This window comes from Lutzomyia longipalpis, chromosome 3, assembly GCF_024334085.1.
Source record: "Lutzomyia longipalpis isolate SR_M1_2022 chromosome 3, ASM2433408v1".
In the NCBI taxonomy this organism is placed as follows: domain Eukaryota; kingdom Metazoa; phylum Arthropoda; class Insecta; order Diptera; family Psychodidae; genus Lutzomyia; species Lutzomyia longipalpis.
The window spans coordinates 10,120,673-10,136,229 of NC_074709.1; the positions used below are offsets into that span (position 1 = coordinate 10,120,673).

The 15,557-nt window shown below is 32.8% G+C and overlaps 2 protein-coding genes across 8 annotated transcripts in view; both read right to left on the reverse strand.

Annotated features, from left to right (window-relative positions):
* Positions 1–1,746: 1,746 nt before the first annotated feature.
* LOC129792011 (protein MIX23) lies at positions 1,747–2,609 on the reverse strand. The gene is made up of 3 exons (XM_055830725.1): positions 2,458–2,609; positions 2,051–2,323; positions 1,747–1,965 (listed from the first exon to the last, which is right to left on the reverse strand). Exons 1-3 carry the CDS (start codon positions 2,497–2,499, stop codon positions 1,858–1,860), a joined length of 423 nt encoding a protein of 140 aa, XP_055686700.1. The 5' UTR covers positions 2,500–2,609; the 3' UTR covers positions 1,747–1,857.
* Positions 2,610–3,679: 1,070 nt separating this feature from the next.
* The window catches only part of LOC129791861 (PTB domain-containing adapter protein ced-6), a 32,151-nt gene continuing 20,273 nt past the window's right edge, over positions 3,680–15,557 (reverse strand). For 2 of the 7 annotated variants that reach the window (XM_055830454.1, XM_055830453.1), the window contains exons 2-7: positions 10,196–10,372; positions 8,309–8,712; positions 7,633–8,252; positions 6,442–6,560; positions 6,027–6,306; positions 3,680–4,612 (exon numbers count right to left, since the gene is read on the reverse strand). In XM_055830454.1, coding sequence (XP_055686429.1) covers positions 4,581–4,612; positions 6,027–6,306; positions 6,442–6,560; positions 7,633–8,252; positions 8,309–8,712; positions 10,196–10,327 — 1,587 coding nt within the window. In that variant the 5' untranslated portion in view covers positions 10,328–10,372 and the 3' untranslated portion in view covers positions 3,680–4,580. Of the gene's footprint in view, positions 6,310–6,441; positions 6,561–7,632; positions 8,253–8,308; positions 8,713–10,195; positions 10,373–15,557 lie in introns of all 7 variants that reach the window. The other 5 variants (XM_055830452.1, XM_055830450.1, XM_055830456.1 and 2 more) reach the window with 3 other exon arrangements.

Genomic DNA, 15,557 nt, shown 5'->3' on the forward strand with positions numbered 1-15,557 from the left:
TTTGGATAATGCCCAATAAATTGCAATTTTATCTTCTCAACAGACTCCCCATCAAGGGACTCTTCGAGATCAACCCAATCGTGATGAGGCGCATTCTGGAGCAGAAAGTCTGGCGCTATAGTTGTCTTTGGTTATCTAGCTGTATGAGTGAAATTAACGTCATAAAGCTAGTTTACCGAAGTTAATATTGGTGCCTTTTCACCTCGCAATCATCGCCATCAAGTCACGCTGATTCATCTTTTCCGCGCCACCATCGAAGGAAATTCCAAAGAGGCCAACGCGGTGCAAGAAAAGCTCATCAGTTTTTTTGTTGTTCATAAATTGTAATTAAATTGATTTTCAATTACCTACAATAAAAAAAGTGTTTAATATTTTTAAATAAAAATTTAATTTAATTTATTTAATGGAAATGTGTTTTTAATCTTTTACTGTAGTGTTTTGCTAAACACCCATTTTGTTACCCCCCATGGATTTCTTTTTATTTTTCCCTCAAATTTTGTTTCTTTGATCAAAAATAGTTTTTTTTTGCATTTTCTGTTGCTATTAGAGCGAAAAAGAATGAATTTTTGAATCACTTTTGAAATCAATTTTTGATTTTTCATCAATTTTTTTTATTTAAAATTAAAATTGCAATTATTTTGTAAAATTATGTAAAAACTCATTTTATTTATTCAGAGAAAAATTGATTTTATTAAAATTATTTAAATTCTTTTGATCTTGATCTTCATCTTGCAATTTTTAAGTTATTGAAAAGAAAAGAAAAGATATTTATGAGAATCTACCCCAATCTTTCAGGTAAGAAGGAGCTTCTCTGCTATTTCTCGCTGTGAGATAATAAAAATTATTTAATTTTAGAACCAGAAAATAACAGAAATTCATCTCAGGGCACAAGCTGGGGTTAAAAAAAACAACAAAAATTATTTTAAAAAATGATTTGATAACGTCTTTAAATTTTCTCTAAAAGGACTCCAATTTTTTTCACTTTTGCATATACATAATGTACTGCACGTACATACATTATATGTATAATACATTTGATTCAATAATATTCTTAATGTAAGATATCAACATCTTAAAGTCTTGATTGAATGAATTTAAAAAAAAGTTACAAGAAATAAGAATCATGATCTGACTGGGTAGGTACAGTCATACCCCGCATAATTAGCGCTCCGATTTATCATTTCTTCTCTGCAAATTTTTCTTTTAGGTTTAATAAGTGGCTCAAATCTACTTATTAACCATCGTAATTATTTTCCTTTAAAATTTGCGCTAAGCGCAATAAATCCCCGTGAAGCGGGGCGAGGTAAATTGGAGCGAAGCGACAGTTTACCTCGTAAGGATAGATATTTTGTAAGTAAATTGAAAGAAAACAGAACAGCTTGATTGTTCGAATCCATTTCCAAATCTTTGGAAAACCCGATTTTTTTCCTTTTCACACAATTTTTCTCAAATTATTGTGTAATTTCGGGTTCTTAGATAGTTTCAGCTTACCCTAAAGTATTATAAAAAATATTTTATTAAATAACAGCGTTTTAATCGTTTTAATAATTAAAAATGAAGAAGTGGGTTCAGATAATCATGTCCAATCAGAACGATTCGACTTGATTATGCGGGGGTATGACTGTATTATTCATTTGTACTGAAATTTCAAAGATTTCAAGGATTTCTTGGTCGCTGAATAGGATCCTATATTTGGGTAGTCTCATTTGGATTTGTCTCCGGAAAATCCAGGAATGTAAAATAGAATTTGGCAGTATCTAAAAACAATCGCAATATATTTTGCAAAAAATACAAAAGTCTAAGAAAAATCTATGAAAGTCCATGCTTTCTCCCCAGTTTGGGGACCAAAAGTGATCCTTACAAGGAGTCCGGCTTAAAGAAGAGCCTGCATCGTTCCGTAAATGCCTTGAGTGTTCTTTCCTTAACAATATCTTCCACATTTAATTCAGATTGCAGCAATCGTAACTATGAAAATGAAAATTATGGAGAAAAAGTTAATAAATTATTATCGGATTTATCCCATTTAGTGAAAATCAAAATGTAATTTCACCTTTCTCTGTTCCGCCTTGAAAGACTTATCTATAGCCATATCGTCCCTTTTATTGTCCCTTTCTTCCCGTAGGACCTTTACTCTGTCCGCCGCGACGACAATGCACCTTTTTATGGCCTCCTCCCGTTGACTGTGTGCTTCCTGGATTTGCCGGAAAAGCCCTTTGCACGTCCCAGTGGCATCCACTTGACCTTTAAATGATTCCGTGGGTATACTAGTGTTGAGGGCATAAATGATCTTATCATCCATTTCGCGCATCTTCTTCAGGGACTCCTTGGAAGGATACAAAAATTACATATTAGTGAGTAGAGATTATTATGAGAACATGAAGTAATGTGAAGTGAGGTTATGCAACTGCCGATAACGAATTTTATGCATATTACACCACATTTAACATTGGTGCTTACTTGAAACTCAAGAAAATCACCACAAACATACGTTATTGCCATTTTTGCATGGGGAAAATTGTGAAAAACTGGAAAATTATTGCACAGAAATGAAATTTTGACAAAAATGTCCCATCAATCCAAGTGCGCTGAAACATGATCCCATATTTACCTGCACAACGTTATTTTGTTTTTGTTGTGTTTCAATCATGTTTTGGCGGGACACAAAACATTGTACTGTACAATGTCGAATTGATCAGAAAATTTTTAACATTATAGTCACTTTTCCAAGAAAATATTTAAAAAAAAAAATAAAGAGAAATGAAAAACTTTCAAATTCAATTCAATTGCAACTCAAATTCAATGTGTTTAACCCTTTAAGGTTTTATGGGTCATACGCTGACCCAAACGTGAAACATTTTATTTTTTCAATTATTAATGAATGTAATTGTTTTTCTATGTTACAAATGCATCAAATTCACGCATAAGGGGTCAAAGAAGACGTTCTGAGTGAGAAAAGTCCTCTAAAAAAATTCATAGAATAAAAATCGCGATAAAAGAGCGCATGTTTCAATGTTTTTATGTTTCACGTTGGACGTTAAAGGGTTAAACGATGTTTCTTTATTCTTTGTTATTCTATGTTTTCTATGTTTCAAACCTGGGAAACGACCCTAAACCATCAGAGCCATCTATTTTTTATTTTCAGATGGCATGAGAAAAGTACCTCCGTCTCACTCTGCGTTTGAGGGAAACAGTCTCATTTTCTCTTGAGCTAACTACCAAAAAAAAATAGCAGTAGTGGCTTTTGGAACTACACTTATGGCGCCAAATTCAAAAATTCGCAAAAACTGTATGACTTTTATATGGTGACTACCTGAAGGGAAGGGAGGCTTTGGGAGGAAAATGAATACGGCCATCTGAAACGGCCTGATAAAAGGAGCCTCTGTACCAAATTTCATCGCAATCGGACTAACGGTGTAGGAATGCATAGCTGTGCAAATGCGAAATCATTTTTTTAATTATATAAGATCTTTATTATATAGAATAAACTCTATAATATTATTGGTCTTTATGCCTAAGATTCTCTCTCAAACAAAAATCAAATTGTATAATAAACATTTTACATAAATTATCCTCATTTTCATTCTCGTCAATGTTTTTTTTTCAATATATTATCTCATAATATATTTTAATCGGATTTCCTAAGTTTTCGCAGTAAAATATACTACAATTCTTTTTCCTCTTTTATTTTAATAAATCTAATACATAGAATAATGGAGGTTTTATTCTTTATTTAAACACAGAAAATAGTATTTAATTTTTGTTTTATTTACTATGTTTCTTTTATGTAATAATAATATTTCGGGAGACACGCAGTGTTGCTCAGAGTAACGAGAGAAAAAAAACAAAATGTAGAGATTACAAATAAAAAAAATATAATGTATTTATAAAGTAAATAATAAAGTAGATCATCACTTTTGTGTCCCACCCTCAACAAGAAGACTTGAAAGCACCAATATAATCATTATTATATATAGTAGGTAATTACTTTTTAATATATAACATTTTTTCATTTTTAAATTCATCATTCTCTTTGCTAAGGTACAAAATATTTACATAAAGGGGGATTTTTTTCAGGGATTTGGGGACATTACTTTTTTTTTCTTAACACTCCTTCCTCATTTTATATCACGATCTTTGATACTCTTTATAACTTTTTTTTATCTCCTGGAATGTCTCCTTTGCATAATATTCCTTTCCTTATTTTTTTCTTCAACTATTTCTTTAAAATTCTTTAAAGCTAACTTTCGATAAGAATTTCCCTATATAATGCTTTTTTTCCAGAGAATCCTTTACTAATGCTGTTTCTTTATTTTTTTAGTTGTGATTTTTGTTTCAGTGTTCTTATAGACAAAACAAGAAATATTCTAATATGTATACAATTATATATTTATAGGACACTGTGAAAAACTTTATACAAATTGCCACACTGAAGAGAATACACTTTTTGTTCTTATTTATGTATAATATATAGCAATTTATCTTCTTCTGTTTCTTCACACTAAATAAGCCAAAAGAATTCCAGCATTTCTCCGTGTACAAATTACTTCCGGAGAGGATCTAAACTTTCCAATGTGAAATCATCAACCCCAAACGCCAGCCCCTTGTTTGAAGTCTGCAAGAAAAAAGAGAAAATAAAAAATGATCAATGCTATTTTGTGATCTTTTTATGTATTTAACAAAAAGAGAAAAGTTAATAAATTAACGCCAAACAATGATAAAAGCAAACAAAACAATTTGCAAAAAAAATGAAGGACAAATGGGGTTCAAGGACGAGCGAAAAGTTCACAAAAGCAGACAATTTTTGTGGGATTAACAAAAACATAAATTCAAGAAAAACATTCTTAAAAAAAAACATAAAAAACAAAAACTAAATTTATGCAAAATGTACCTATAAAATGAATTTCTTTTGGTGGTAAATGAGAATTTAGAATCTTCTTATGTCGCTTTTTATTTTTATATGTTTAATTTGACAAAGTATTAGTATTTAATGAAATATTCCTGGAGAATTTCATTGAAATCATTGCTTATTCTTTCAGTTAACCCTTTCGCGTCCAGCTCTTTTTTTATCACGATAATTATTATCTAGATGCATTCAGAGGACTTTTCTCAGTCAGAACGTCTTCTTTGGCCCCTTTTACGAGAATCTGATGCATTTACAACTTAGAAAAACAATTTCATAAGTAATTTGAAAAATAAAATGTTTTACGTTTGGGTCATCGTATGACCCAAAAATGCGAAAAGGTTAAATTTAATTTTTTTCATAATATTGTCAAAAAGAAACTTTAATCATTTTTAAATTATTCTAAACTTTTCTTCTTGAAAAATAAAGGATCAGGGACGAACTGGCTAGAATACCCAAGCTCGCATCCAAATTAATATAAAAACAATAAAGAACTTATTCAATAGGTAATTAATTAATAGGTCAGAATTTAAAGGGTCAAGGTCATGAAAACTAGCGTTTTTTTTTCATTATACTAATAAAAAAAATTTACAACCCTACATAAACAATCAGTTTTTTAATATAAAGTATAAATCGGAATTTCCCCTAGTTTTTTTTTATTACAAATTTTATTTTATTGAAATGAATTCAAATATAAATTGTTTGTAAAAAAAAGTCTTAAATTCTTTTTATCTCAATATAATTACACTGTTCTGTTTTTTAAATTTCAGTGTGGTAATTTTCCATTCCACTAAGCAGATGCTTTTAACTAAAAAAAAAGTAATTTAACTGCCAAAATGATTAAGCACAATTTTCCGTATAAAACATAAAAGGTTCTTACAGAACTTAATGAGCTTTTTTTTTTTCATTTAAAAAAAACTGCAATTTATTAGGTCTTGTTGAACAAAAAAAACAAAAATAAAACGAGATTTACCACCAAAAGAGAAATATAAAATTGATAATTTAACAAAAAATAGGAGACGAACACAAAACATTGAAAAAGACGTGCAGACGGTATTTGAAGGAAATAAGATAATAAAATAAAAAATCAAAGCGTCTGTGACGCAAAAAGAGCCCCGAGACTCACCCCCCGTTGGCCCATTGGGAATTTGGTTGACGAATTCGAGATTCTTGCCCCTGGACTCCGTGGTGGCCCCCTTTGACACACCCAGGAGCTTGTCGCTGAGGGAGATACCCTCAAGGGGCCCCAAGCTGTCACTGGCGAAGGACCCAAAGGGATTGGCCGTGTGTGAGTTGGCCAGAAAGTCATCAAATTGGCTGGAGATGCTGGCAAGAGTGGCCATCTCCGGGGCCTCTAGGACACCACCCCCCTGATCGCTCCCGAAGGGGTTCCGGCGCCCACTTTCCTGCTTTAGTGAGCCCCCACCACAAGAAAAAAGTTTTGAGGATTGTCAGAGGGAGAGGATGCCAATTGTAGAGGAAAAAAAAATCTCTCTAACAAAATAATTATCCTTAAGAAAAAAAAATATTTAACAACTTACATCGAATGCCACTGGATGCGGGTTAAAGGGTGCCGATCCAAAAAGATCTTGACTCGAATTGTTTAGCCCCTGTGCTGGGGCACTCCTACGTGGTGCAGCTGTTTTTGGCGGGGGAGCCACTGCAAGGGAAAAAATATAAAGAAAATTGAGGAAAACCGTTAGAAAATTATATTTTTGCTATTTCCTTGCAAATTATATTCTTCTGTGAGCGGAAAACGCATCATTATTTCCCGCTTTTCCCATATTAATTTAATTAAGAAAATTACGCTTTTTCCACCTCATCTTTACATTGGACTGTGTCCACTATAATACAGTTCCAATAGAGATTAAGTCTATCTCAGGAAATTACTTTTATGCTCTCTCTGTGTACATAACTTCCTAAGTAAATTATGTTTACAAATCATGCTTTAATGTGAGATATTCTACATAACATACAAAAGCTGTGCATTAGAGTTTTATAATGATTTTTAATTTTTTTTTTAAAAAGGAGTTCATGCACGGGCCATGTAAAAACTTCCTCTATCGCAGAACAATTTTGACCAATTTCATCTTGTTGAGAATAAAAAGCTATTGTAGAATCGCCAGAGAAACCTCCAATATCCACTGGGATCACATAGAAAAATCCAAATAAATATTACCAAAAAAAAATCAATTATTATGCCATTTGCAGTTTTTGTCCCTCTGAAAAATGTTTCCACCCTTTTTTGCAGACTTGTCGCACATTTTCCGTGGAGGTTTTTATCTTTTTCAAAATAATTTTGCATTTTTAAATTTTTTTTTTTAATTTTTTTTGCATTTTTTAATTTGTCAATTTATCTTGTAATAAATGTTTATTATTGATTTTAAAAATAAAAAAAAAACTCTGCGGAAAATGCACAAGTCTACAAAAAAATAATGTTGAAACATTTTTTAGAGGGACAAAAACTGCAAATGGCGTCGCAATATTTGAATATTTTGGCAAACTTTATTTGCATTTTTCTATGTGATCCCAGTGGATATTGGGGAGGTTCTCTCGCGATTTTTCTATTTTTTTATTCTCTACAAGATGAAATGGGTCAAAATTGTAATGCGATATAGGAAGTTCTTACATGACCCGTGCATGAACTCCTTTACGCACTTGTTAAGTTTTTCGTCCAAAAGTTCAAAAAATTAAATAAAAAATATTTTTTTAAAAATATATTTGTTACTTACACAGTGGCGGCGTGATGGCCTGCATCCCGGTGCTCCCATTGAGACTCCCATTTGTGAGATTCGTACCATTACTGATGGGATTGGTAAAGAGTTGCTGACCCAGTGTTTTGGGTGGTTCAAACCCAAAGAGATCATTTGTGATCTTATTGCCATTGGTCATTTCACTTTCACACGCACGCGGATCGAAGTCACTATCTGAATCGGAATTGAGCAGGAGTCCCTCGAGTTTTGTCCCCACGCTGGGCTTTAGCGCCTCTAGGGTGCTATTAATTTGATTTTGCAAATTGCGCGGTGGAACAATTGGAGCAAAGTGCTTCGGTGACGTCTCAATTAGCAATTGATCATCATTGCACGGTGCTGAAACATCAATACCCAAATCCGGGGTTTTCTTCCCATTCATAGCTGCTGTGTGATTATCGAGACCATTCTCTTGTACCGGTACTTCCAGTATATCCTTCAACCCGAGTCGTATGAGAAGTCGATCGAGATCACTCTTGGGAAGAATTTCCGCCAATTCCTTCAGTCGTTGCCTATAGAGAGTCACCGTTCGTTCTAATTGCTTATTTTGCTGCTGAAGTTTGGTCATTTCCGTGAATTTCCCATTTTCATTCATATACCGTCTGCAAGAATTAACAAAATTAATTTATTTTATTTTTTACTTTACAGTAAAACGCACCTGTAGGCCAAATCGAAGGCCTGACCGATTGTTAATGTGATATCAGAAGCTGATTTACTAGAGATAAAGACAAAGCACTCATGTCCCTCCTCAGTACCACCACTCACGGGTGAATCTCCATTTGCCGTATTTCCCGTTTTAGCAATGAAACTGAAAAACTTCTTCACACCCTTCTCATCAGCACAGTAGCTGATTTTATAGAGTGGAAACTGATGGAGGATTGTCTGTGTCCGTGGCTCCTGAATTGCCACACCATCTATGCTTACAGTAATCTCTAGCTTCTTTGCTTTTACATTATTACCCCCCTCCGCTTTCTTCATCTGCTGCGCAAACTGCAGGCGCCTAATGGCATCCTTCACTACATCAATCCCCTTTGCCTGGTCCACTGGACAACTTCCCAGGAACTATAAAAATATAAAATTAAAAATAATTGTTTTTATTTATTGCCTTTTTACAATATTTTCTCAAGGAAAATTAGTTTTTGTTGTAAAGTTCAATTACATTATTCTCTGTTTTCTGATTAACATGAGTTGTGTGACTAAATAAAATTGATAGCTCATTTAGTTGTTGTAAAACATTCTCATTAATTCATCTATCAAATAAAAAACTAATCAATTCATTCAAAAGACAATTTAATACAAAACTTAAGTGATTTTTAATTCATTGATAAAGATAATGCTTTTGATTAAAAATTGACATTTTGGGAGTTGCTTTTACTCTTTGAGCACTACTAGTATGTGCTCAAAGTATTCAACCACAGACAACTTGAATTAAATTTCAAAGTTTTAGAAAGACGCCTAATTTTTTTTCATGGAAAATTAAATATGAGATCATTTCACGGCAAAAGCAAAACTTTATTTTGCAAGCAATTCTAAAAATATTATATGATAAATATTCTCACATTAAATTACTTCTTTTTTTATAGCTTTGTTCCTTTCACTAGTTTCATGACCTTTAATATTATGATTTCATATTCAAAAATAAACCGCATTTTGTGTTTTAAAAAAAAACAATGATTTAAAAAAAATCTTTTGTCAACTATTTGGTTTTTTAGGTGCAATTTTGCTTAATTTACAGGGTGAATAGGATCGAAAAAGCTAATGGAAATTATATGAGATGAGTTCTTCCTTTTAGTATTTTTGAAGAGAATATTAAATTTTAAAAAAAAGAAAAGATTTCAAACAAGATTAATTGAACATTTCTCTTTCAAGATTATCTGGATTAAAAAAGAAAATTTTCGACGCTTTCCCATACCATCGAATTGTAAAGCTTCCTAGTCGCCTTTTATTGTTTTTAATATAAGATTTTTGTCCCAAAGTCGGACACAAGGTCGAACAAAATAAAAGTACAATAAAATTATTTATTATAAAGAAATAAGAAAAGAAATTTATTTAAAAAAAAACCAAACATGTTCGCTATCGCAACAAAATTTCTATACATGGTTGTGAAGGAAGAAATATATATACATATTTATTTAAAACAATGTTTAAATACTATTCAATAAATTCCTTATGAGATGATTCAATGGGAAATTTTCAAGAAAATAAATATAAAAACACGAGCTATATAACTTTTTAGCCACACAAACCGTTTTAATTACATTCGCTTAAAAAAACCTTGAGAGGAGTTTGATCTTTATGAAGCAGACCAAATGAACTGGTGAATTGTAGAGGTTTTGTATTTAATTTCATCACACAAATCCAATTATCAACTTTTTATCAAGTCTCATGTCAATTTTCTTATGGTTGTGAAGAAAAATTTTGCTTGCATTGTTGCTCTGCGAATTTGCGTTAACGGCTCAAAAAGAGTTTCAATATTCACACAAATTTTCCATTTGATAAAAATATTAGAGAAAAATTGATAAAGAAACTTTGCCCACACACTCACTTTGACTAGATAAGCAACGTGACCATTGACAAGAACATCCGGTGCATGCAACCAATTTCTTTTGCCGGACTTTGCTTCATTCCCATTCTGATTAGCACCATTCTGTTTATTCCAAAACATAAGCGTAGACATAATGGCTTCTCTCTCGCACTCGCTATAACTTCCTGGTTCACTAATCTGCAAAATGGAAAGAAGAGAAAAGGAAAGAAAGATTTTTAAAAAAAAATTGTATATAAAGAAGCAACAATAAATGTGAAATTTCTCAACATATTTTGGGCATGTGACTTTGACACACTAATTGCCTGGAATATCAATTTAAATTCTTTTAGTTGGATAAATGTGACACGGTTTTCCCCCTGACGCGCCACAAAAGTGCGACACACAATAATTTCCTCCCGACGTGAACCATATTTGGGTGCTCAAAGAAAGTTAAATTAATTAACATTCGGAGTAAGTAAAGTAAAAGTTCTATATACTGTTTTATACATATTTTGACGCTATTTGCAAAAAAAAAAGATATACAAACCATATAAAGAAATTTATTCTTACGGGGCTTATCACGAATGCTTAAAACTTTCAGTTAATGTTAGCAAAATGATCGTTAAGTAATATAAAAGAAAATCTTAAATGTTTAAAAGAAAAATTACTTGAACGTTAGAAAACGAGACGCTAAACGTTAGAAAGAATCGTTATATTTGCATAAATTTTCAAACTTTTCAAATTATAATACAGGGTGGCCAGGAAATTAGAGTGTATCCAATAGTTTAATTATCTTTGGATTATTTTAATGAGTTTTGAAAAACTCAACAAACATGAAATCTAGTATATTTCATCGTTTTTCATATAAATGGTAACTTTTACATTTTTTGCTTTAGCAGCTACAATTTTTAAGATATCGACTTGAAATAAAAAACAAATAAAACTTTTTGAATTTACGCATCTTTTGGCGGCAGAAGTTGTCAGATATCTCAGTCCAATCAAAAGTTATTCACGATTAAAGTCAAGCCCTAATTGCCTGGCTACCCTGTACGTACAACTCTTATTCGAGATTTTCAGTTGAAAGTAAAAAATAAAATAATTTTATCGTGTTTATTGCAATGCAATGATATTAGTGTTCCAAAATGAATAGGCTCCTTTTGCAGAATAATCATGTTTAAATGTACTGGTAAGCTGACCAAGCTTACGAGAGCTGTGTTTCTTTCAGTGTACCAATTTTGTGAGAGCAAACTAGAACGCGAATTTGTTTAAATACATGCAAAATCGGGAAAAGTTGAAAAGTCATCCCCTAAGAAATTTTTAAAATGCCATATCTCGGGAACGGCTCCATAGATTTTCGAGTTTGAGCTATCGTTGGAAAGGTCTTAACCTCAACTATAACATATCAAAATATGAAGTAAATCGATAATGGCATTTTCGAAATATTCGAGTTCGAAATTTTCGAAAATTTTGATTTTGACTTTAGCGCCTCTCGCGGTCATTTCTCGAACTTGCAATGTTCTAGACATTTGTAGGGCTTCACGAAACCTTTCATTTGCACTTGAGTTGATCAAGATCGGACTTGTAGAACCCGAGATATGACATGCCAACTTTGGAAGGCTATATCTCGAGAACGGAGATATAGATTTTCTTCATTTTTGGCATGAAGCTAGATAATATGGTCAACTATAACATATCAAAAAATGAAGCAAATCGATAATGGCGTTTTCGAGATATTCATCGAAAACTCATCGAAAATTTTGTTTTTGATTTTTGGCCCCCTAGCGGTCACTTTTGAAACTTCTGATGTTTTAGAGAGTTGTAGGGTCTGTTGAGATCTTTCATTTGACCCCGGGTTGATCAAAATCGGTCAAGCCGTTTTCGAGTTATGGTCGATTTTCGATGAAAAATTGTGGCGGCCATATTGACTAAACGGTTCGACCGATTTTCGAAAATGAGGTATCGTTGGAAAGGTATTGATGGCCCCTACAACATATCAAAATTTCAGACCTCTAGCTGTAATAGCGGCTGAGATATAGCGAAAACAAAATTTTGAGGTTATTCAAAATGGCGGACGGGGGGGTGGGGGGATGGATTTGACTTCATAATCGGATTTCTTCAGGTCGATATTTAAACTTTGCCGTTTACCGCAAGTCTCTATCTATCACCGTTCTCTTGCAATTTAAGTTTATGATCCGGCCGGACGGACGGCCGGACGGCCGGCCGGAAAAAAATTTTTTTTGGCGCATACGTTTTTTGGAATGTGGGGACCCTAATTCGTGCTCATCCCAAGTTTGAGCCCGATCTGACGACTTTCGATTTTGCTCGGTACACAAAAGCTGTGTCTGAAAGAAACACAGCTAAAATGTTGAACTTTAGGAATCCCCCAAAAAGTAACGTGACGTCAAAAAAAGACGTCATCCCCAGTAATGTATATTAATAAATCAAACCTGATATCTTTTCAAACCGCGAGCATTAAAGTTTCATTTTATATTAATATTAAAAAAAATGTTTTCACATAACATTTTGAAAGGGAATCATTTCCGCAGAAGAAGCAAATAAACTTTCATTGACGATGAGAGCCAATGGCAAAATGAACAATGTAAAAGCCACGCAATTTGTTTGTAATTTATCGGTTATTATATTAAAGCTCCTTTTGCGCGCATCTTCACTCTCAATAGATGGATTAAATTCACATGTTTAAATTAATTAAAACGGAACGGCGATCGATATAATCGGTGGTGTGAGTTTAGGTGGAAAAAGTGCAATCAATCGCTTGTTATTTTTATATTTATTAAATAACTTTTTTTTTAATAAATTCTCACGCGTGAACTCGAAGAAGAAAATAAATCCCCGCTCTTACACACTGCGATATCTTTCAATTAAGTAGATACATACAGGTGGTGGGACTTTGATGGTAAAAATTTCATGTGTGTACGAGAAGCGACAAATTAAGTAATTTTCTGCAAAATACTTTTCCTTCGTGCTGCAAATATGAGTTTCTTTTCCTCAGTGCGTGATATTTTTAGACTAAACCATAAGTTGTTTTTGCCTTATTTCGCGGACGCTCTCATATAGATAACTACCGTGTGAGTGTCTCTCAAGTAAAAGTTGTGATGACTCTATCATAAAACTTCTTGAAGATTTTATATTTTCATATCTTTCAAATCATTTTCTTTTAAATAAAAATCAAAACTTAATTTAGTTAAGCTCATTTAGCAAAAAAAAAGAGAATTCTCGGTAAAGTAATAAAATCCGAGGGCGATGATCGCTCAAAAACTATACGCGATCGACTGAATAAATATCACGAACTGAAACTTAACACTTCCCCTCCCCAGATTCCCATAAATTCCATGCTATAAGATCACGTAAAAAAGCCACCCATTTATTTTTGAAATTTATGGGTGTTTCATGACAAAATTCGATCATGTTTTCGCCATTGAATGTGGGTGACAGAATATACATATCACACGATCACCCTCCCACGCACTCAAACTATATTTTGCCATGCATTACATTCCTTTTTGAATTAAATGATGCAAAAATGCAAAAAAAAATACTTCTTGGCCTCCAAAAACATTTTTGGTAAACTTTCCCCTCTTTACTTTTGCATTTCCGGATGCCAGACTAAAACACCTTGAACTCATTTTTGTTTAGACGCTTTAATTGCGCAAAAAGTTTGTGTCAAAAATGTGCCCTCAGTGTCTTTTTTTCCCCGGCAGCTCAACATTATTATCGTTGGGGAATTTACAATGTCAGCATGTGCAAAAAAAAATTATGCAAGACATTGAAGATGGCACAGCAAAAACCATTTAGCTTGGTCATCAAGAAACTATGAGAACTTTTGCTTGTTACATATTTCATTTCTTGTTGTTATGAGGTATACCTTATAAATTACAAAGCATAGCAGAATTAATATGGAGTGTGTGACTAATTTATTGGTTGAAAAGTTTTAATTTTTATTTAACTTAAATTATATTTTAAATTAAAAATAAAAAAAAAACTTCATTACATTGTTGCGGAGACAATGAAAAATACTCTGTAATGAATTCAAAATAAATAAAGGTAAACATGCACAAGAGTTTACAATTTTAAGGTGTGTGCTGAAGAAAGAAATTGTATAAATGGCAAAGAGGGGCAATATGTGACATCTTTCTCCTATAGCCCATTTACTAAGCCCCCCCCAAAAAAAGCATTACAAACATAAGAAATTATTTCCTTTTTGCCAAAGAAGAACAATTTGTATGCAAAAGAAGTGCCATTATGGAAACACCCGCGCGCGCGCGAAAGTTTCACCCATTATTGTTTGTGGTCACGATCGCGATCATTGTGCGATCTCTTGCGATCAATTGGTTGGCCACAAAAGAGAGAAGAGATCCTCTATAAGTGAAAGATCAAGACCAGAAAACTGGTTTTCTCACCAAATTCACCCACCTCATCGTGTGAGGGACCAGAAAATTATTATCTTAAAAAAAAGTGGGGAAATCTCCGTACAAGATCGCGCAGAAAAATACAAACACTCGTGATCAATTCTTGAAAAGCAACTGGTGATGACTCATTTCCTCATTATTGACCATTCTTTGGTGGAGCCTCGTTTGTCTTAAATCCCATACACACACGTACGGCAAAAATCACCTTGCCAATTCTGAGTGCAGATCTATTCGCAAAAAAAGCTGCTTATTCTACCCATTAGCACAATCTTTGCAAAAATACTGTGAGAGGTCTTTTTTTCTTCTTTTTTTGCTCCTCAAACCATCACCAGATTCATTGAACAGTGTTTTATTGCTTCAATAGAACAATATTTAATTAGGCAGGAAGGTAAAGTCTCAGCTTAAAAGCTTCGCTTTTGGGTAATCTTAACTCTCTCACGATGGTTATTGAATTTCAGGGACTTGTAGCACTTCTCAGTCGTTTTACCCTCAAACCTGCGATCTTCTTCCCCTCCAAAAAAAGTAACAACATTTAAACGAAGCAAAAATGATCCAAATTCGTGAGACTCTTGTGAAAGTCTCAAGAGTGTGTGAAGAAATAATTAAATAAAAATTGTAAAAAAGAAGTATACATATATATTGCATAAGGGACATTGAAAACTCGATGAAATCTTCGAGTCTGTTAAAAAAAAAAACAAATCAAGGTTACGCCAATGTAAATTTCTACACACGGAAAAAACACGATGATAAAACTTCAATTGTATTTAATTTCTAGTCTAAGAGAAACGTCCTTTGAGTATTTTTTTCTTTTAATTATTTTCCACAAACTTAATCCAAAGATTTAATTTTATATTCCGTTTGAGAAAAAAAACGTAAAAATTCCATAGAGTTTTTACACTCAGAACTATCTATTATAGAAAATTTAATTAAAATTCATTTTTATTAAAGAAGTTTAT

Coding starts and splice junctions, on each gene's coding strand:
- LOC129792011 (XM_055830725.1), bottom strand. CDS start 2,499: ATGGCAATAACGTATGTTTGTGGTGATTTTCTTGAGTTTCAA. Junction 2,324..2,457: donor GTGATTTTCTTGAGTTTCAA/GTAAGCACCAAT, acceptor TATCCTTCCAAG/GAGTCCCTGAAGAAGATGCG. Junction 1,966..2,050: donor TCAAGGCGGAACAGAGAAAG/GTGAAATTACAT, acceptor TCATTTTCATAG/TTACGATTGCTGCAATCTGA.